This window comes from Triticum urartu, chromosome 7A, assembly GCF_056163025.1.
Source record: "Triticum urartu cultivar PI428250 chromosome 7A, HENAU_Tu73, whole genome shotgun sequence".
Lineage (NCBI taxonomy): Eukaryota > Viridiplantae > Streptophyta > Magnoliopsida > Poales > Poaceae > Triticum > Triticum urartu.
This window is the reverse complement of record NC_141879.1, coordinates 553775419-553796808: the sequence shown is the minus strand read 5'-3', so window position 1 is coordinate 553796808 and position 21390 is coordinate 553775419. Positions and strand designations below refer to the sequence as shown.

The 21390-nt window shown below is 42.3% G+C and overlaps 1 protein-coding gene across 1 annotated transcript; it reads right to left on the bottom strand.

Moving 5' to 3' along the window:
* Positions 1 to 13055: 13055 nt before the first annotated feature.
* LOC125521786 (enoyl-[acyl-carrier-protein] reductase [NADH] 1, chloroplastic) lies at positions 13056 to 17578 on the bottom strand. The gene is made up of 13 exons (XM_048686848.2): positions 17415 to 17578; positions 16920 to 17189; positions 15992 to 16101; positions 15854 to 15909; positions 15658 to 15742; positions 15531 to 15578; positions 15053 to 15127; positions 14829 to 14940; positions 14304 to 14355; positions 14166 to 14217; positions 14010 to 14067; positions 13633 to 13731; positions 13056 to 13514 (listed from the first exon to the last, which is right to left on the bottom strand). Exons 2-13 carry the CDS (start codon positions 17164 to 17166, stop codon positions 13378 to 13380), a joined length of 1131 nt encoding a protein of 376 aa, XP_048542805.1. The 5' UTR covers positions 17167 to 17189; positions 17415 to 17578; the 3' UTR covers positions 13056 to 13377.
* Between the last annotated feature and the right edge of the window lie 3812 nt (positions 17579 to 21390).

Here is a 21390-nt window from a genome sequence, read left to right as displayed (position 1 = left end):
GGATGTTCTTGACCGCTGTCCAGTGATCCACTCCTGGATTACTTTGGTACCTCCCTGCTAAACTTATAGCAAGGCACACATCAGGTCTGGTACACAGCATTGCATACATGATAGAGCCTATGGCTGAAGCATAGGGAACATCTTTCATTTTCTCTCTATCTTCTGTAGTGGTCGGGCATTGAGTCTGACTCAACTTCACACCTTGTAACACAGGCAAGAACCCTTTCTTTGCTTGATCCATTTTGAACTTTTTCAAAATCTTGTCAAGGTATGTGCTTTGTGAAAGTCCAATTAAGCGTCTTGATCTATCTCTATAGATCTTTATGCCTAATATGTAAGAAGCTTCACCGAGGTATTTCATTGAAAAACTCTTATTCAAGTATCCCTTTATGCTATCCAGAAATTCTATATCATTTCCAATCAGCAATATGTCATCCACATATAATATCAGAAATGCTACAGAGCTCCCACTCACTTTTTTGTAAACACAGGCTTCTCCGAAAGTCTGTATAAAACCAAATTTGATCACACTATCAAAACATTTATTCCAACTCCGAGAGGCTTGCACCAGTCCATAAATGGATCGCTGGAGCTTGCACACTTTGTTAGCTCCCTTTGGATCGACAAAACCTTCCGGTTGTATCATATACAACTCTTCTTCCAGAAATCCATTCAGGAATGCAGTTTTGACATCCATCTGCCAAATTTCATAATCATAAAATGCGGCTATTGCTAACATGATTCGGACAGACTTAAGCATCGCTACGGGTGAGAAGGTCTCATCGTAGTCAACCCCTTGAACTTGTCGAAAACCTTTTGCGACAAGTCTAGCTTTGTAGACAGTAACATTACCATCAGCGTCAGTCTTCTTCTTGAAGATCCATTTATTCTCAATTGCTTGCCGATCATCGGGCAAGTCAACCAAAGTCCATACTTTGTTCTCATACATGGATCCCATCTCAGATTTCATGGCTTCAAGCCACTTTGCGGAATCTGGGCTCACCATCGCTTCTTCATAGTTCGTAGGTTCATCATGATCTAGTAGCATGACTTCCAGAACAGGATTACCATACCACTCTGGTGCGGATCTCGCTCTGGTCGATCTACGAGGTTCAGTAGTATCTTGACCTGAAGTTTCATGATCAACATCATTAGCTTCCTCACTAATTGGTATAGATGTCGCAGAAACAGTTTTCTGTGATGTACTATTTTCCAATAAGGGAGCAGGCACAGTTACCTCGTCAAGTTCTACTTTCCTCCCACTCACTTCTTTCGAGAGAAACTCCTTCTCTAGAAAGGATCCATTCTTAGCAACGAATGTCTTGCCTTCGGATCTGTGATAGAAGGTGTACCCAACAGTCTCCTTTGGGTATCCTATGAAGACACATTTCTCCGATTTGGGTTCGAGCTTATCAGGTTGAAGCTTTTTCACATAAGCATCACAGCCCCAAACTTTAAGAAACGACAACTTTGGTTTCTTGCCAAACCACAGTTCATAATGCGTCGTCTCAACGGATTTTGATGGTGCCCTATTTAACGTGAATGCGGCCGTCTCTAAAGCATAACCCCAAAACGATAGCGGTAAATCAGTAAGAGACATCATAGATTGCACCATATCTAGTAAAGTACGATTACGACGTTCGGACACACCATTACGCTGTGGTGTTCCGGGTGGCGTGAGTTGCGAAGCTATTCCACAATTTTTCAAATGTACACCAAACTCATAACTCAAATATTCTCCTCCACGATCAGATCGTAGAAACTTTATTTTCTTGTTACGATGATTTTCAACTTCACTCTGAAATTCTTTGAACTTTTCAAATGTTTTAGACTTATGTTTCATTAAGTAGATATACCCATATCTGCTTAAGTCATCTGTGAAGGTGAGAAAATAACGATATCCGCCACAAGCCTCAATATTCATCAGACCACATACATCGGTATGTATGATTTCCAACAAATCTGTTGCTCTCTCCATAGTACCGGAGAATGGTGTTTTAGTCATCTTGCCCATGAGGCACGGTTCGCAAGTACCAAGTGATTCATAATCAAGTGGTTCCAAAAGTCCATCAGTATGGAGTTTCTTCATGCGCTTTACACCGATATGACCTAAACGACAGTGCCACAAATAAGTTGCACTTTCATTATCAACTCTGCATCTTTTGGCTTCAACATTATGAATATGTGTATCACTACTATCGAGATTCATCAAAAATAGACCACTCTTCAAAGGTGCATGACCATAAAAGATATTACTCATATAAATAGAACAACCATTATTCTCTGATTTAAATGAATAACCGTCTCGCATTAAACAAGATCCAGATATAATGTTCATGCTCAACGCTGGCACCAAATAACAATTATTTAGGTCTAATATTAATCCCGAAGGTAGATGTAGAGGTAGCGTGCCGACCGTGATCACATCGACTTTGGAACCGTTTCCCACGCGCATCGTCACCTCGTCCTTTGCCAGTGCCCGCTTATTCTGTAGTCCCTGTTTCGAGTTGCAAATATTAGCAACAGAACCAGTATCAAATACCCAGGTGCTACTGCGAGCTCTAGTAAGGTACACATCAATAACATGTATATCACATATACCTTTGATCACCTTGCCATCCTTCTTATCCGCCAAATACTTGGGGCAGTTCCGCTTCTAGTGACCAGTCTGCTTGCAGTAGAAGCACTCAGTTTCAGGCTTAGGTCCAGACTTGGGTTTCTTTCTCCTGAGCAGCAACTTGCTTGCTGTTCTTCTTGAAGTTCCCCTTCTTCTTCCCTTTGCCCTTTTTCTTGAAACTAGTGGTCTTGTTAACCATCAACACTTGATGCTCCTTCTTGATTTCTACCTCCGCAGCTTTCAGCATTGCGAAGAGCTCGGGAATAGTCTTGTTCATCCCTTGCATATTATAGTTCATCACGAAGCTCTTGTAGCTTGGTGGCAGTGATTGGAGAATTCTGTCAATGACGCAATCATCTGGAAGATTAACTCCCATCTGAATCAAGTGATTATTATACCAGACATTTTGAGTATATGCTCACTGACAGAACTGTTCTCCTCCATCTTGCAGCTATAGAATTTATTGGAGACTTCATATCTCTCAATCCGGGCATTTGCCTGAAATATTAACTTCAGCTCCTGGAACATCTCATATGCTCCATGACGTTCAAAACGTCGTTGAAGTCCCGATTCTAAGCCGTAAAGCATGGCACACTGAACTATCGAGTAGTCATCAGCTTTGCTCTGCCAGACGTTCATAACATCTGGTGTTGCTCCAGCAGCAGGCCTGGAACCCAGCGGTGCTTGCAGGACGTAATTCTTCTGAGCAGCAATGAGGATAATCCTCAAGTTACGGACCCAGTCCGTATAATTGCTACCATCATCTTTCAACTTTTCTTTCTCAAGGAACGCATTAAAATTCAACGGAACAACAGCACGAGCCATCTATCTACAATCAACATAAACAAGCAAGATACTATTAGGTACTAAGTTCATGATAAGTTTAAGTTCAATTAATCAAATTACTTAAGAACTCCCACTTAGATAGACATCCCTCTAATCTTCTAAGTGATTACGTGATCCAAATCAACTAAACCATAACCGATCATCACGTGAGACGGAGTAGTTTTCAATGGCGAACATCGTTATGTTGATCATATCTACTATATGATTCACGCTCGACCTTTCGGTCTCCGTGTTCCGAGGCCATATCTGCATATGCTAGGCTCGTCAAGTTTAACCTGAGTATTCTGCGTGTGCAAAACTGGCTTGCACCCGTTGTAGATGGACGTAGAGCTTATCACACCCAATCATCACGTGGTGTCTGGGCACGACGAACTTTGGCAACGGTGCATACTCAGGGAGAACACTTCTTGATAATTTAGTGAGGGATCATCTTATAATGCTACCGTCAATCAAAGCAAGATAAGATGCATAAAAGGATAAACATCTCATGCAATCAATATAAGTGATATGATATGGCCATCATCATCTTGTGCTTGTGATCTCCATCTCCGAAGCACCGTTATGATCACCATCGTCACCGGCGCGACACCTTGATCTCCATCGTAGCATCGTTGTCGTCTCGCCAATCTTATGCTTCCACGACTATCACTACCGTTTAGTAATAAAGTAAAGCATTACATCGCGATTGCATTGCATACAATAAAGCGACAACCATATGGCTCCCGCCAGTTGCCGATAACTCGGTTACAAAACATGATCATCTCATACAATAAAATTCAGCATCATGCCTTGACCATATCACATCACAACATAACCTGCAAAAACAAGTTAGACGTCCTCTACTTTGTTGTTGCAAGTTTTACGTGGCTGCTACGGGCTTAAGCAAGAACCAATCTCACCTACGCATCAAAACCACAACGATAGTTTGTCAAATAGACTCCATTTTAACCTTCGCAAGGACCGGGCGTAGCCACACTTGGTTCAACTAAAGTTGGAGAGATAGTCGCCCGCAAGCCACCTATGTGCAAAGCACGTCGGGGGAACCGGTCTCGCGTAAGCGTACGCGTAAGGTTGGTCCGGGTCGTCTCGTCCAACAATGCCGCCGAACCAAAGTATGACATGCTGGTAGGCAGTATGACTTATATCGCCCACAACTCACTTGTGTTCTACTCGTGCATATAACATCAACATAAATAACCTAGGCTCTGATACCACTATTGGGTTTCGTAGTAATTTCAAAAAAATTCCTACGCACATGCAAGATCATGTGATGCATAGCAACGAGAGGGGAGAGTGTTGTCTACGTACCCACGCAAACCGACTGCGGAAGCGATGACGCAACGTAGAGGAAGTAGTCGTACGTCTTCACGATCCAACCGATCAAGCACCGAAACTACGGCACCTCCGAGTTCGAGCACACGTTCAGCTCGATGACGATCCCCGGACTCCGATCCAGCAAAGTGTCGGGGAAGAGTTCTGTCAGCACAACGGCGTGGTGACGATCTTGATGCACTACAGCAGCAGGGCTTCGCCTAAACTCCGCTACAGTATTATCGAGGATTATGGTGGCTGGGGGCACCGCACACGGCTAAGGAATAGATCACGTGGATCAACTTGTGTGTTTCTGGGGTGCCTCTGCCTCAGTATATAAAGGACTAGAGGGGGGAGGCTGGCCGGCCAAGCTTGGCGCGCCAAGAGAGTCCTACTCCCTCTGGGAGTAGGATTCCCCCCCCCCCCAATCCTAGTTGGAATAGGATTCGCGGAGGGGGAAAAGAGAGAGGGGGGCCGGCCACCTCTCCTTGTCCTAATAGGACTAGGGGAGGGAGGGTGGCGCGCAGCCCATCTAGGGCAGCCCCTTCTCTTTTCCACTAAGGCCCACTAAGGCCCATATAGCTCCCCGGGGGGTTCCGGTAACCTCCCGGTACTCCGGTAAAATCCCGATTTCACCCGGAACACTTCCGATATCCAAACATAGGCTTCCAATATATCAATCTTTATGTCTCGACCATTTCGAGACTCCTCGTCATGTCCATGATCACATCCGGGACTCCGAACAACCTTCGGTACATCAAAATGCATAAACTCATAATATGACTGTCATCGTAACCTTAAGCGTGCGGACCCTACGGGTTCGAGAACAATGTAGACATGACCGAGACACGTCTCCGGTCAATAACCAATAGCGGGACCTGGATGCCCATATTGGCTCCTACATATTCTACGAAGATCTTTATCGGTCAGACCGTATAACAACATACGTCGTTCCCTTTGTCATTGGTATGTTACTTGCCTGAGATTCGATCGTCGGTATCCAATACCTAGTTCAATCTCGTTACCGGCAAGTCTCTTTACTCGTTCCGTAATACATCATCTCACAACTAACATCTTAGTTACAATGCTTGCAAGGCTTTGTGTATTACCGAGAGGGCCCAGAGATACCTCTCCGACAATCGGAGTGACAAAACCTAATCTCGAAATACGCCAACCCAACATGTACCTTTGGAGACACCTGTAGTACTCCTTTATAATCACCCAGTTACGTTGTGACGTTTGGTAGTACCCAAAGTGTTCCTCCGGTAAACGGGAGTTGCATAATCTCATAGTTATAGGAACATGTATAAGTCATGAAGAAAGCAATAGCAACATACTAAACGATCGAGTGCTAAGCTAATGGAATGGGTCATGTCAATCAGATCATTCAACTAATGATGTGACCTCGTTAATCAAATAACAACTCTTTGTTCATGGTTAGGAAACATAACCATCTTTGATTAACGAGCTAGTCAAGTAGAGGCATACTAGTGACACTCTGTTTGTCTATGTATTCACACATGTATTATGTTTCCGGTTAATACAATTCTAGCATGAATAATAAACATTTATCATGATATAAGGAAATAAATAATAACTTTATTATTGCCTCTAGGGCATATTTCCTTCACTTAGATGGTTAGGTTCCTTGTGGTGGAATCAACCCACCAGGGTTTAAATCATACACTTGGCACTGGAGGTCGCATTTTCCTGGATTTATTTTAGACCTTCCGGCGATGTGCCTTCAGTGAAAGGAGACATTCCCGTCGACAAGCGTTTGTGGGGAGGTGCTCATAGGGGTAGGGTGTGCGTGCATAGGTTCGTAAAGTTGATTGTATGCGCATATATGTGAGCATTGTGTTTGTATTGTGTAAAAAAAAGCAATATATCTACATACATAAACACATTATAATATTATTTAAAAATATTTTGCGAAATATAACACCAACACTAATAAAAAATGACTTTGTTGATGGTACCTGACTACGCTAGGATTGGTTAGTCCTAAAGTCACAAAGAATTGTTGTTTTGGACACTGACATAGTGTCCATGACACAATTTTGACCGCAAGTTTGTACTGCATTATATTTGTAAAATCTGAAAAACATATAGTATGGCAAGCGTACCTTTCCAGATAGTATACCAACATTTATAGGGTGTGTCTAGGGCACATCTAAGTGAGTGAATCAAGCACAAAAAGGAAAAGAAAAAAAGAAAATATTCACACGAATCTTAATGTAAAATCAATAATATAGGACTTAGATGTGCAATACTTATGGCACATCTAGATGTGCTTTAGCAAAACTGATATTTATATTCTTATTATGTACAATCTAAATTATTGTAAAAGGATTATTGATCAAAGGTAAATAATTTTAATGTGCATATTCTAGGACAATACCTATTTGTGTGTGGAGGTGAACAGTAGACCTCTATTTTAGAGCCCGTTGTTTTTTAGAAACGGATTCCTAGTCCTATATAGGATTGATTCACATCCTTCACATTTCATAGGAATAAAAACAATAGCTCAGACCTTTTACATCCTAACAGCCATCCAATCATTCGGCTTGGTTAAACCAAAGTCCATGGATGACTCAAAAATGTTTGGCTTGGTTAAACCAAAAGGTTGATCTCTCTGGATGGTTCACGGCAAAGGAGGGGGGGTATGCCCGTAGTAATGATGTTTGGGTGATAATGGCAAACAAACGAATTGGGGGTACTTACCCTTTAACACAAACTTTAGGACTAATCAATTCTCTGTAAAGTTAGGATTAAGGGGCTTGGCATCTCTCCCCACCTTATGTTATGGAAGGGGGCTCTGGCCCTCACAACACCACAAAATGCTTCTCCGATAGTTGTTTATGTTGGAGTACATGTATCTTGTAATCATTATTGATCCTATAATCACATACACATGGTGTACTAATACCTTATTTTCTGACAATTATATTTTTTATTTTTATGCCCTTATGATGGCTTTCTTGCTATGCAGTATATACACCTATGAAAACGGTCATCCTAGAGATCCTAAGTAACATCATCGGGATAGCAAGGCATGGTGCAACCTTTTTGCCTAAAAGCCTATAAAATTACAGCAACTTACTCTGTACTTGCAATGGCATATGTATGGCAGAGGTAATACTAAAATGGCACAACATCACAAGCATTTTTAGTTAAGAATCCCACAACACAACCCTCCCACTAATGATCGCAAGACCACAAATGTTCGCTTGTCAAGATATTATGCGTACTTGGTAAGATCTATTCCAGACTTACTTCCATACGAGTACAGATGGTGCAAGAGCATATAAATGTTGCCACAGAGGATTCCATGAATGTTTTGGTCGATACCGCTATCAATGGCGGAGCTATGTGAATGCCAAAGGGCAGCCCCAACTTTGGAAGAAATACTAAGAAATTTTGTTGTGGAGGATTTTTTAATTGAACATCCTTGTGTAACTTGACCATTGGCTGCAAGGGCATCCACAACACGTAGGTGATGGCATTGTTAGAAGAAAACTCTGAAAAGTGACACTATTAAGGAGAGCTAAGTATGTGCAACAAGCCGAGCAAGCATGCTGGTTAAATTGGTAGTCCGCAAAACATGTGGACCATTGTCAAGGAGCTATGGTCTGAACTAATTCTACAACCTTCATAGACAACTCTAGACCATGACAAGAAGAATGATGGCTTAGGGCCCAACTCAAACAAGGTCACAATACATCTACACACATAAGTATAGTACTGAAAAATATGACTTTTTTTGGATGAATCCCTTACTATGCCAACCATGAATACTTTAGGGGGCGGGGCGGGGGCGGGGGGGGGGGGGGCTCTGGTCCTGCCCCCACCCCGTCCCCGACACCACACTATTAAACCCATTAGAGCAAGTACAATATAGCTGAGTCAGCTGGCTATAAGTATATTCTTGCTTAGTTGGAGGAAAGAAAAGAGAAGAGAGAATGTAAGCGGACTCTTGGTGAAGAGTCAGCTCTAGCACGTGCTCCTAGGCACTTTGTGAGAGTGAAAGTTGGTTAAGACCTTATTTGCTACCAAAAATTACATTTTCCAATGTTTATGCTTTTATTACGACTTTCATGGTATATAATATATGCCCGTGGAGGTGCTCATTTTTCTCTATATAGTGGTTCGCCCATTGTATTCAGTTTGCACTAGGGTCTCCAAAATGCTAGTGTCGTACTTTGCAAATGTCTAATGTACATCTTAAATACATCTTGTATATTACTATGCTCCCTAAGTTTTAAGGCCTCACAATCAATTGAAGTTGTTGATTTTGCATTGTGTCTCAATTTTTACCTGGTCCTCATGCTGGGTCGTATGGAGGGATTTGCCACTCGGTGAGCCCTCTTGGTAAGCGATTGGGGTGTGTGGGCCAAGATTGTCGGTGGGGAAGTGCTTTAGTTTGTTGCCAGCAAAACAAAGAACAGTAGTGACGAGCGCGTGTGGCCTTTCTCGGTTGTCTTTCTATTCCCCATTCTTTTATATATTTAGCTACATGTATTTCCTACATGGCATGTGTTTGATAAAATGCAAACATGTGACGCAACTGATCGAGCGCTCCTAATTCACCCGTTCAAGTTGCTTCCTACGTATTGTAGGCGATTCTCATGCCAATCACTTGATTAAATCTTATATTTGGTTTCTGTTGTTGTTGGTATGCTTGCATCTGTCCCTCTTAATTTATCAATGTCACGCTTTCCTATTTATTCTGCTTGCACTTCATGTGATTCTATGGATGTATGTTTGTCTTTCTTTCTTTCCTTCCATCTAACAAATCATGTTGTTTCAATTAATTTGGAGGTTTTTCACCTTTGGTAAGGTAACAAAACCAGTCAGATTTCCCTGATAAAGGCTTAGTCCGGGTTTCTTGGTGTAATTTGTTCAAATAGTTGCTTGCGACTGATAATTTAAGCTTGGGAATCTTGTTAAGTCATTTCATTTCATTTCTATTACCAAGATTTCATCTCCTAATTCTTATCAGAACTTTTTTTTGAAAACCCCCATATATTAATCAGAAATAACAAAATTCTTACAATCGTTCATTACAAATCTAGCCACGCAGGGCGGAACACTATTACATAAAACACCGTCTGACCTACTATCAAAACAAAATTTAGCAATCTCATGCGCCACCCTATTTTCCTGCCTGTCAATCTTCACTATCTTGAAATCCGTAATGAGGTTTGAGACACTCATCGCCTCCTTTTTCAGGTCCACAAAAGGAGACCTGTCAAAAGAATCTTTTGCCAGAGAAAAAGCAACAGTCGTGCTGTCAGTCTCCAAAATAACAGGACTATGGAATGTAATACCAATATATAACCCAGCAAGCGCCGCACGAAATTCTGCTTCATCCACACAAGTGCACGACCCGATAAAATCCCATGAGGAAATCAGGACTTAGCCAAGGTGATTCCTGGCAATTATCCCAATGTTGGCAGATCTCATGCTCTCCACAAAACTAGCATCAACGTTTATCTTAATATACCCTTGGTCCGGTGGTTCCCAATTACGATGAGCCTTCGCGATTGGTGTGATGTACCTCCCATTATCAATCACCCCCTTACCTTTGATGCTTAAGTCAACTTGCGCACAGTTTTTGACATTTGTGAAAGATTTTCAGTAATTTCCCACAAAAGTGACAGAAGCACGTAAGGATTCTTTCCCCTTCCCAAAGATCATATCATTTCTGAGATGCCAAGCTCTCCAAAGCATGAATAAAACTTGATCACGTTCTGGCGACCCCAATTGATCAAGCAGAATAAACATCCAGTCTGGCCCCGTAAATCTGAAAAGCTCCTCGGCAGGAATATTCCACTCTTCTCTCATAGCAAAACGAAACGCACGCACCTTTGGGCAAGACACAAGGGCATGGAAAGTACTTTCATCCTCCATCCCGCATATAGTACACATACCTGACACCGTTTGGTGATGAATAACTCTGTTTACCTGGGTCACAAACTAGGTGTTGTTGTAGGCCAGCAACTACAGGAGCAAAGAAGAACAAGATTATTTGATATGTGTTGGCTATGTCCATAGTTTTCTTCACTTGTGCAACTGAGCGTTGCCCAAGTGAAGGTGTGAGGGAGGACTCGGCGCAGCGAAGCGCGCGACATGCTTCTAGTATAAGTACTATGTGCAGACTAAGGTGTTTTCTTGTGATATGTCTGGTAAAATCATGTGCTACTAAGTAAAAGATAGTAGCATAAGATCAACAATTCATGTTGATACCAACAACAAAGAAAGTTTTAAGAGGAGGCTTACGGCATATGGATTAGATGGTAATAATTGTTTGCGGTGTTAACCCAAATGGGCAAATAAGTAATGTCAATTATGTCAATTTTGAACTAAATAACGGGGAGCACACACAAATTACAATCAATCCAAGTAGGGTATTAGAGTTCTAGACAACTTCTTTAGACCTATGGTGGACTTTAGTTTTTGCCGCCGCTAGCGGTGGCACCACAACTACTGCTAGACTTTAGTTTTTGCCGCCGCTAGCGATGGCACCACAACTACTGCTAGACTTTAGTTTTTGCCGCTGCTAGCAGTGGCACCACAGTAGTAGTATGGACGTATGGTTTGCTGCCAACACCAATAGTGTTCATGGGAAAGGAATTTTTGGGGACACAGAGAGGGGGGTGGTCGACTTAAATTAAATGGGCTCTGTATACTCTTACGTGTCATCGGGATGACAGATAAAACACTCACATACACCATAAGGCCTTCACCTAGCTACGTCAGATCAAGATCATGTTTTCATTGAGATTGATGGCTACCGAGGACCAGTTTTACCTGGCATTGGCAGTTTGATTTAGGGTGAGGATCACAATAAATTAATAGAGAGAGAGAAAATCTACACTACAACAATAGTTGAGAGATGAATATGCAATTATCTCTTATTGAAATGATGGGGATTTGTTGCATACGTAGAATGCTTTATTGCATATACATGCTTGAAACCTAACAATGTTTTGTGCACGTTTTTTCACGGAACACGGAGAAAACATTGCAACGACATTGTGTACACACAGTAAAATATTGCAAGTGGAATTTCATGTTGCAACAATTGGATGCTCTAACTTAAAAAAAAACAATTGGATGCTCTAAATTTTACACATAAGTGGGATCAGATGTCCTGGGAGACGGCCGGTCGGGCAAGAGGAGCACCCGGTCGAGTCCTCTAGCCCGGCGCCTAGCATAGCCCAAATGAACCTCCCATTTGATTGCAGTCATAGATTGGTAGTATCTCTTATTCTTTTTCTTATGTTCCTGGACCACAGAATTGTTACAAACTTGCATTGCTCAATTTATCCAAAGGACAGCAATAACATTGCCATTTCTCTAAGAGAGAAGTGCATATTACACTCCTCAACTCTAGCCCTAGTCTAATATACAACCTCCAACTCTAAAACCGTCTAATCTGCAACCTCCAACTCTTAAAACCGACCAAAATTCAACCCTCCTCTTCCCTTGACCGGTTTTGACTGGGTCTGACCCATTGACTGATGAACAGTAAATTTGAAAAAAATGAAAAATTCAGAAAAATAAAAATAAAAAAATGTAAATTCAAAAAATAGTTGGGAACAAAATTTTAAAAATAATTTCGACTTTTCCACCGTGCGAACAGTAATTCAAAACAAGTTCGAACTTTTGGAACGAAAATTTTCCCTCGGTCACTTTTCACGCAGTGAAAAAATGATTTTTCCTGATTTTTTTACTTTTTTGAATACTGTTCACGTTGTTTACAGTAATTCAAAAAACAAATCCCGGTGAATTTTGTTTCCAATTTATTACCTCCGGGTACATGTAAAAAAAACTGAATTTTTAATATTGTTCACTGGTGAAAAGTCGAATTTATTTTTTAAAAATTCCGTTCCCAATTTTTTTTGAAATACTGTTCATCCGGAGGCAAAAAATGCTTTCTGAAATTTTATTTTTCTGAATTTTCATTTTTTTTTCCGAACTTACTGTTCATCAAATCAATGGGTCAAACCCGGTCAAGGGAAGGGGAGGGTTGAATTTTGGCCAGTTTTAAGAGTTGGAGGTTGCAGATTAAACGATTTTGAAGTTGGGGGTTGTATATTAAACTAGGGCTAGAGTTGAGGGGTGTAATATGCACTTCTCTCTTTCTCTAACCCAATCAGCATTGACCTTTGATCTAACCCAATCAGTACATGTACAAAACAGAGTTCAAGAGAGCGTGATTCTGTGCTTGTGCAGGGTTAATCCTGTCTCATCCATACGGCGCAAAGATCTCATATAGTACGATCCCAACCATCCAACCATACCTGCTTTATTTCTTGAACACAATTTCTGATGTATATATATAACACAGTTTGTCGAGGCACCAACCAGCCACACTGAACACAGTATCAGCAACAACAACATTTGAGATAACATTAGAAATGGGCCAAAGAGGAGGTACTGGACTGCTTAAAAAGTCATTTTCAACAGCCACCCCCTTCTCTTTTTTCTCCTGCCCTCGGCTCTTAGCAAGAGCCTCTTACAGTACTAACTAACTAAGCTCCTTATTCAACAATCAAGCCGCGGTGAATCGGGAAAAATAGGTCCGCCTACTAGAATCACAACAACGAAGATACTGTGGGGCTGTCAACCGCAAGACCCATGGTGTTCAGTCCGTTGTCGACGTAAACAGTCGATCCAGTGATGGCAGAAGCCAAAGGAGACACCAGGAATGCTGCCGTGTTCCCGACTTCATCTGTTCAACATGCCAACATTCTTATAAGATATCATTTCTTAGAAAAAAGTTGCATGTCTTTGTGGAAATAAAACAAGGGAAGGAGTCGGTGAGTTATATGTAGACAAAAATCATTAACCTGCCAGAAGCTCCTTCTGCAATGGTGCATTGACATAAGAGTACTCGATCATCTTCTCAATGAATCCAATTGCCTTGGCTGCTCTGCTTCCCAGAGGACCTACATATGCATCCAAGAAATCACAATGAAGCAAATTTGATACACTTCCAAGTGCTGCCAAACTGTTTAACAGCTAAACAAAGCAGATTACCATGGACGAGTAATGTAACTATGACATGTTTAAATGACTTGAGCAAACATCCAAGAAAATAGTGATTGATTGCTTAGATAGTAACTAAATTGTACAAAATGCAATTTAAGTGCACTCGTTTATTATGCTAGGTTTCCTCCAAGATAAGTTAGCTGTCAGAAACCGTGTTTCTTCTGAAAAAGGATACCTGCAGATATGGTGTTAACTCGGATTTTGCCTTTGCGTCCAGCTTCAAAAGCAAGTACCTACATAAATTTGGAAAAAAGTCAAAAATAGTATTAATCATGCAAAACAAAGACCTCATGTTCAAAAATGTGCTTTAGTATTGCAGAGATAATCCTACTTTTGTATCACTCTCAAGAGCTGCTTTAGCTGAGCTCATGCCACCGCCATATCTATAAGCAAAAAACCATCAAATTAATAACAAGCAAAAATAGCTTGAAAATTAGCTTATCTCCATAGATCTTCAAGAAATATTTACCCAGGGATTGTCCTTTCAGATGCAATGTATGTTAGCGAGATACTAGCACCACCTGCAAAATATTTTAACCCATGAGGCGGTGAAAATATAATGGCTATGAGGTTCTGTCCAAGAACACATTATTTTATTAAGCTGGGCAGAGTTAATAAATGGTGAAAGAACTTTTCAGTACTGATGTCCACTTAGAAGTTCCATGCAAATGTGACATGTTATAAGAGCCAAACAACATCTCCACCATGATTCACATGCAAACTAAAGCTAAAATGAGACCGCATGCAGGAAAAGAAGGTTTGATCCTAGAAAAGTGTATTTTATGCCAACATCTCATGTGGACTATAAGTTGTATCACAGAGGTTGGCATTTGCATTGAGATTCATGCTAGAAGGTAGATCCAAATTTGAAACAAAAATAAAGCATGAAAAGGTCTCAAATTAAATCGAGCGGTAGTGGATTTGGCCAGGGAAAAATACAGTATGAAAGATAACTATATGAATACTAGCATAGTACTGAAGGGATGTGCATTACCTGGATTCATGATAGGAAGGAAGTGCTTAAGTAAAGAAACAAAGGAGTAACTGGATGCCGAAATTGCAGCAAGATACCCACTTCTTGAGGTTTCCAGCAAAGGTTTTGTAACCTTCAAGCATAAAGTTAGGTGGTTTTTCAGTGAAGGTGCTACAAAAATATTGAGTACGATGTCATGCATGTGCGTGTGCAAACATAAATGTAAAAAAATACGGAGAGGCTACCTCAGGACCATTAGCAAGAGAATGCACAAGAATGTCAATGCTGCCATATTCCTTCTTAACTAATTCGGCAGCTTCCTGTCAAGTGAGCAGATTCATATATTAGTCCAACTCAAGCTGTTGCAGAACAGATCGTATTTGTTAAATTGGGAGAGACACCAGAAGTGGAACATGCTTTGCAATGAGGCCCATAGGGCTAATATATATTGCCACAAGGATGACCTACCACTAAAAATACCACTTATATGTTACTACCGTTACCACCTCAAATTCAAGGCACATGCAACCACGTTGAGTTTGGAAGGGGTAAAGTTTATGTGATATAGTAGAGATGGTTATAATTGTGTCCCTTGTAATCCTAACATGCACTCATTGTTACACGACTAACCTTAACACATAACAATATTGTGCATGATGTTGTTTTGAAGCAAATTCAAAAATTAGGTAGTCATATATGATGGAGATGGTTTCATAGACATACCTTCACAGTCCAATTTGACGATCCTGCATACCTTTTGTTTGTTTTGACCTAACATAGTGAAATACAATGTTCATCAGAAAGCCATAGTGAAAAACAAACAAGGACATACACAAAAATAGAGCATTACATCTTCAGGAACATCCTCCGGTGAATCATAGACAGCATCCAGTGGGTAGACTTTAACAATCTCCATAAGAGATCCATCAGGTAGCCTGTACCAACAGCAAATTAGTCAACTGTAAAAAGATAAGTGTTTAGAAATATGTGGTGCACCGACTAAAACTAGAAATAACTATCCAGACTTCCAGAGCTATAGTACAGACTTCCGTGATTCGTCAAATTTTCCCCGCCTCAGGCTTGTCTCAAATATGTTAAGTGCCTGTCAAAGGTACAATCATCCATGAGACAATCCATCAACAAAAGCTTCCAGAATGATGGACACAAGGGTCAGATCAACATACAGGCACCCATGTACCAACAAGAATTTCAGCACCAGCTGCGGCAAGAGCCTTCGCAATTGCCCAGCCATAGCCGTTATCATCAGCAACCCCAGCAATAAATGCCCTTTTCCCTGAAAGATCACAGCATGATGAGAAAAAAATATAGTAATGAGAAGGCTTTATGCTATCTATCAAATCCAGTTTTCTGAATAATGAGTTACACACTTCCTTAGTTTTTTTAGTGCGAGAACACGAGCACCATTACATATTCGTAATCTCAAAACAGTAATATAAATGGACCTCCTCTAAACCTATTTACGTAATTTTCATAGTGTCAGCAATTCATGCAAATAAAACTACATGAGGTTACTGATTAGTAGGTACAATGAAACCTCCCCCAATTTTTTTGATAAACTTTTGAAGTACCCTGGGGTAGTAAGCTGAATGCCAGCTTTCAGGTAATGTGATTTAGAGCAACATGGCTTCTTTTTCACCGTTTTGGCAAACAAGCGATAAAATACAGTCCCCAGGAAACCCACTTTTCAGTTGTTGCCGATAAGAGAATTGTAGTTTTCCAGGAATCAGGACTATAACGAATTAATCTCAATAGAAGGTTCAAATATATCACATACACACCTAAGTCGCTAAACTCCAAAGTAAGCGAATACGATCCCCTATGCGTCATAAACTTATAATGAATCAAGGATGGAATTTCAGCAATCAGTTGAAGTGGTATGCATGAACCTGACTGTGTTTAGAAAGGGGAGCAGCATATACTAAAAGGTGAATGATATTAACTACTAGTAGTACACTAAATCTGTATGATTATCTCACGATCCAATAAAACCGAAACAGAATCACAACAAGATGTGATGTCGAATTACATAATTTTTCTTTACATGCATAGAAGTACCAGAACATAATTGCCACCATTCCCGACACTGCTCACCTCTAAGATCGATGGGCAGCCCGGAAGAGCTACGTTCTCCTGACACCGCTCTTACGGCGACGGCGCCGCTCCGGGAAGAACCAAGAGACCTGGAGCAGGAGATTCTGGGGCAGCTCGCGAAGCTACCAGCGCCGAGCGCCAGGTCGATCCGTGAGACGGCCGCCCTCGAGGCGAGCATGCTCTGGGAGGCCGAGACGCAGGGGCGCGCGGCCAGCATCTGCACGCCGGCAGTTGCGCAAGGGGCCATCGTCCGTGCTGGCAGCTACGAGCCTGTTCAGTCAGAACACCACAAATTCATCACAGCAAGAAAGGATCTCGCGACAAGGATAAAGGCACGGCCAGAATCAGCGACGCCGGCCGGAAACGGCGGACCGGCTCGCAGCTCGTGCCGGGCCGGAGGATCTCCTCGGGCGAAACCAGCCGGCAGGCGGCGCAGGGCAACAGGCGGGGTTCCGTGGATCGGGGGCGGAGGTGAGGCGGGAGGCGGTGGCTTACCTCGGTAGAAGGCGGAATGCGTGAGGGGGGGATCTGGGGGGCGCGCGTGCTGTTGGTGAGCGCAGCAAGGTGGCGGCGATTCTGGAGCGGCGGGGAGAGCAGGTGGGAGGGAGAGTAATAGGGAGGGGACGAGGGGTTTTCGATGAGACCGAGGGGGAGAAGCGGGCTCGGTTTGGCCGGACCGCCGGAGTAGCTGAGAAACCGAGGGAGCCCCTCGGCTCTTTTCAGGCCTCATTTGGTTTAAAGGAATTTCATATAAATTTTAGAAGATAGGATTTTTATAAAAAAAAATTTAAAGCCTTTTGGTTCATAGGAACGGATTCCTATTTCTACATAGGATTGGTTCCTATCCTCCATATTTCGTAAAAAATGAAAAAAAAAAGCCTAGACTTGATGGAAAAATTTCTTTGGTGTCAACCAAATGACATCTTGTTTCCTATTCCTACTCATAGGATTTGAGATATATGTCATCTCATTTCCTATAAGATTCCTATTCCTATGATAATCTTATCCTATGAACCAAAAGAGGCCTTACTTTTTCTGTTTTCCGGGCTTTTGTCAGCACAATTAAGCGATGATAAGTCAGTATCTTCTTCCTCCCCGGGCCTGGCCCTGTCACTCAGGGCCAGTTCTTTTGGGCGATTCTACCAAAATCGCCCCCCTCCCCAGCTTCTCCCAAAATCACCACTTCATATGTTTTTTACAATCCTAGATAATTAGACCTTAACTAGGTAGGATTGTAAAAAAAATGAAGTGACGATTCTGGGAGAAGCTGCGGAAAGGGGCGATTCTGAGAGAATCGCCGAAAAGAACTGGCCCTCAATCCCCACAGAGAACTTCCACTGCAGAAAAAAAAAACACACGCACGCACATATAGCTCCACATTTTCTCAAAAAAAAACATACAGCCCTGCAAAGAAACAGACATTCACCCTAAACACACACACACATACAAAACTGAAAAAACTATAAAAAAAACTTTTTATGAAACCCTAAATCTATTAACGAAACCAACAGTACAAACACAATATGAAATAAAAATATTACATCAAAACCCTTAGGGCCGACCATCTTCTTTCTCCCGAACGGGTCGATGGTGTGTCGCCGCCAACCTCTCTATTGCCAAAGTCGGGTTTTCGTTGTTGATCATGGATGATAAGTCATCAAATCCACGGTCCTACCGGACCAACACCTAGATAAGAAATCGTCGCTGGCAGAAGAGCCATGGATCCAAAAGCCAAACCTCTATTATTTCTCACATGCTTCATGTTGGCACCAGAGACAACGTCTACGTGAAGGAGACGAGATCAGAGATCCACCTGCAAAGCGAAGCCCTAACCTCCTTCTAAATGATATCGTCAAAATGGGAAGAGCTAAGTGGACCTTGTTCGTCGTACTAATGTTGCCGCCGCCACCAAGGACGCACCAACATGAAATCCTAACCCTAGCCTATCCACACAGCAACATCAAAGCACCGACCAGGGCCGGGCTGGCAAAATTCAGGACCCTGTGCGAAACTAAAAGTTGGGGCCCTATCTCAAAAAAAGAACTAACGAGCATTTATATTATATATATCTCGTAGAAAAAAACTGTAATGTATATAATATAATGTCTTACAGTAGCATATATCAATTCGAGTTGGAGATCATGCATCAATGTTTGCCAATTAGATGAACCGTCTAACTCACCTAATTTTTGGTCCTGTGATCTTTAACTGGGATGGTAAGAAGTAAGAATCAATCTCTAACGAAGTAGAGATCCCTGCCAATTGTTAATTAGAAAATTAGGAATTAGGAGTAGGAACCGAAGTTAATCGAAAAGGACTCGCTAAGCAGTAAACACCTGGCAGGAGGCTAGAGTCGGTCACCGATCAATCCAAAATTGAGAGAGGACAGAGGAGGCGAGGAAGGCAACGACGGCAGCGGCCGGGCGCCCTAAGATGTTCCTTTCCTTCCTGTAGCCACGAGCCCACGAACGTCGCCCTAAGATCGAGAGTAGTTCTAACGATCCCGAATTCCCGATCCCTTTAGGGTGTAGCGATCGAGACATCGAGTACAGGCTTGATCGAGTACAAGTAGTCGAGGAAAAGTCAAGGACGACGAGGAGATCAGGAGAAGTTTCAACGCTCGTCGCGGCCGCCGTCTCAGCGCTGGAGACTCGAGTCGAGGAGATCACAGATCAGGTCGATCCGGTTTCGGCGGTAGTTTTTCTTTTTTTGAGGATTTTGTTTCAGCACTGGTGGCTGTCGCTCGATGGGTTCCCTCGTGGCCTCGTCGCTTCGACAGTTCGACTCCAGCCGATAGTGGTAGAGCCCAGAGCCCAGCAGCCCCGTAGTGCATTTTTTTAATACCAAGCCTATGTAAAAAAATTTGGGGCCCCTCAGAATTTTGGGCCCTGTGCGGGCTGCACTTTCTGCACCACTGTAGGCCCGGCCCTGGCACCAATGTTACCCACACCTTACACCGCCAAGGAGGTAGGTTGGGGGAAGGGGGGATCGCGGGATCAGCACAGGTGGTGGGCGGGTGGGGAACGAACGTTCTCTTCCCTATCACCTCTAGGAGGGGTGGAAGAGAGAGAGAAAACTAATTTTATAACTAGAAGAATACAAATCTATTATATCTAAATAGTTAGCCCCCACTATTAGGAATTCTCTAGCTTCTCCTTGAGCCACATCACCCAAATTAATTTAGCCCTTAGATATACTAGATCAATCAACAATATCCGTCCGATCAACACACTACAAGCCACTGCAGCTACCACATGTAGTAACTGCCGCATGCATGCAGTAACTCCTGCCTATAAATATTTTACTCAAGAGAAAAATACTGCAGCTCATAGCCTCATACCAAGTGCTCTATATGAAAGAAAAGTGAGTTGTGCATGCATATTTTATTTTGTTTTGGTCTAACTTGGAATTATAGATAGAGATATTTATTTACTTATTTATCTGTAAATACTGATAAACAGATTATCTTACTACAGGAGAAGCTATAAAGACACTAGCTAAATGATTAATTCAACGCAGTTTTTATTTCAAACAAAATCCCGCCGCAATGCGCGGGGCATCGCCTAGTTGTATTAATAAGTTGAAACTGCGATGAATATTTTCCTATTATACTAGTACTGAAAACAGAGGAAAAAGAGCAAATGTAATAACAAGGACAAATGTCATATCTAGACATTATCTCTTAGCTATATGAAGTGTTCTCTCTCTCCCTCTCTCTCTTCCAATGTAGGATTATACATGACAATGTTATTTGCTAAGATATGTCATCATTGCACATATCCACATGTCCACGCCTCTATGTGGGACATATGTTGTTGCTATATTCGAGCATTTCCAACCAGACCCTCCGAATAAGACCTATGTGTTCAGACGGACAACTCGGACAAAAAAAGCCTTTCCAACGGAGGCGCCCAAATCATCCTCGCATATTCGGGGTGTCCGCAAACTGCCAAACCCACTTCATATTTGAAGAGAAAACATGGGTGTTTAGACAAACCGCCATGTCGAACCCAGCTCACCCCGTACTACTTTCTCCTTTTGTTTTTTCGAACTTCCCTTTCTCTTTTCAACCCCCCCCCCCCCCCCACCTCCCCAATCATATGCATTTCTCTGGACAATTTGAGGATTTGAGGACAAATGGAGGATGAATTTTGCATGCACCTACACACATGTGTTCTTTCCTCCTCCACAATAAAGGACCCCTGGCTCTCCTCCTCCTCTCATTGGCGCCACCGCCAGTCCGCCAATCTCCGATGACCTTTGGGCCATGGAGGTGCAAAGGACCTCCCACTCCCCCCGGCCGGCGGAGCGACCCCACTCTCATTCGATGTCTCTTAGTAGGTATAATGTCTCCCACGTTTGATCCATGTCCCGATGATGCGTCTAGCATCGTCGGATCTTGCCGGATCCGGTCGGTATTGGTCTATGATGGATTTGTTTGGATCCGGTCTTTGCTCTTCTTTTTTGGGTG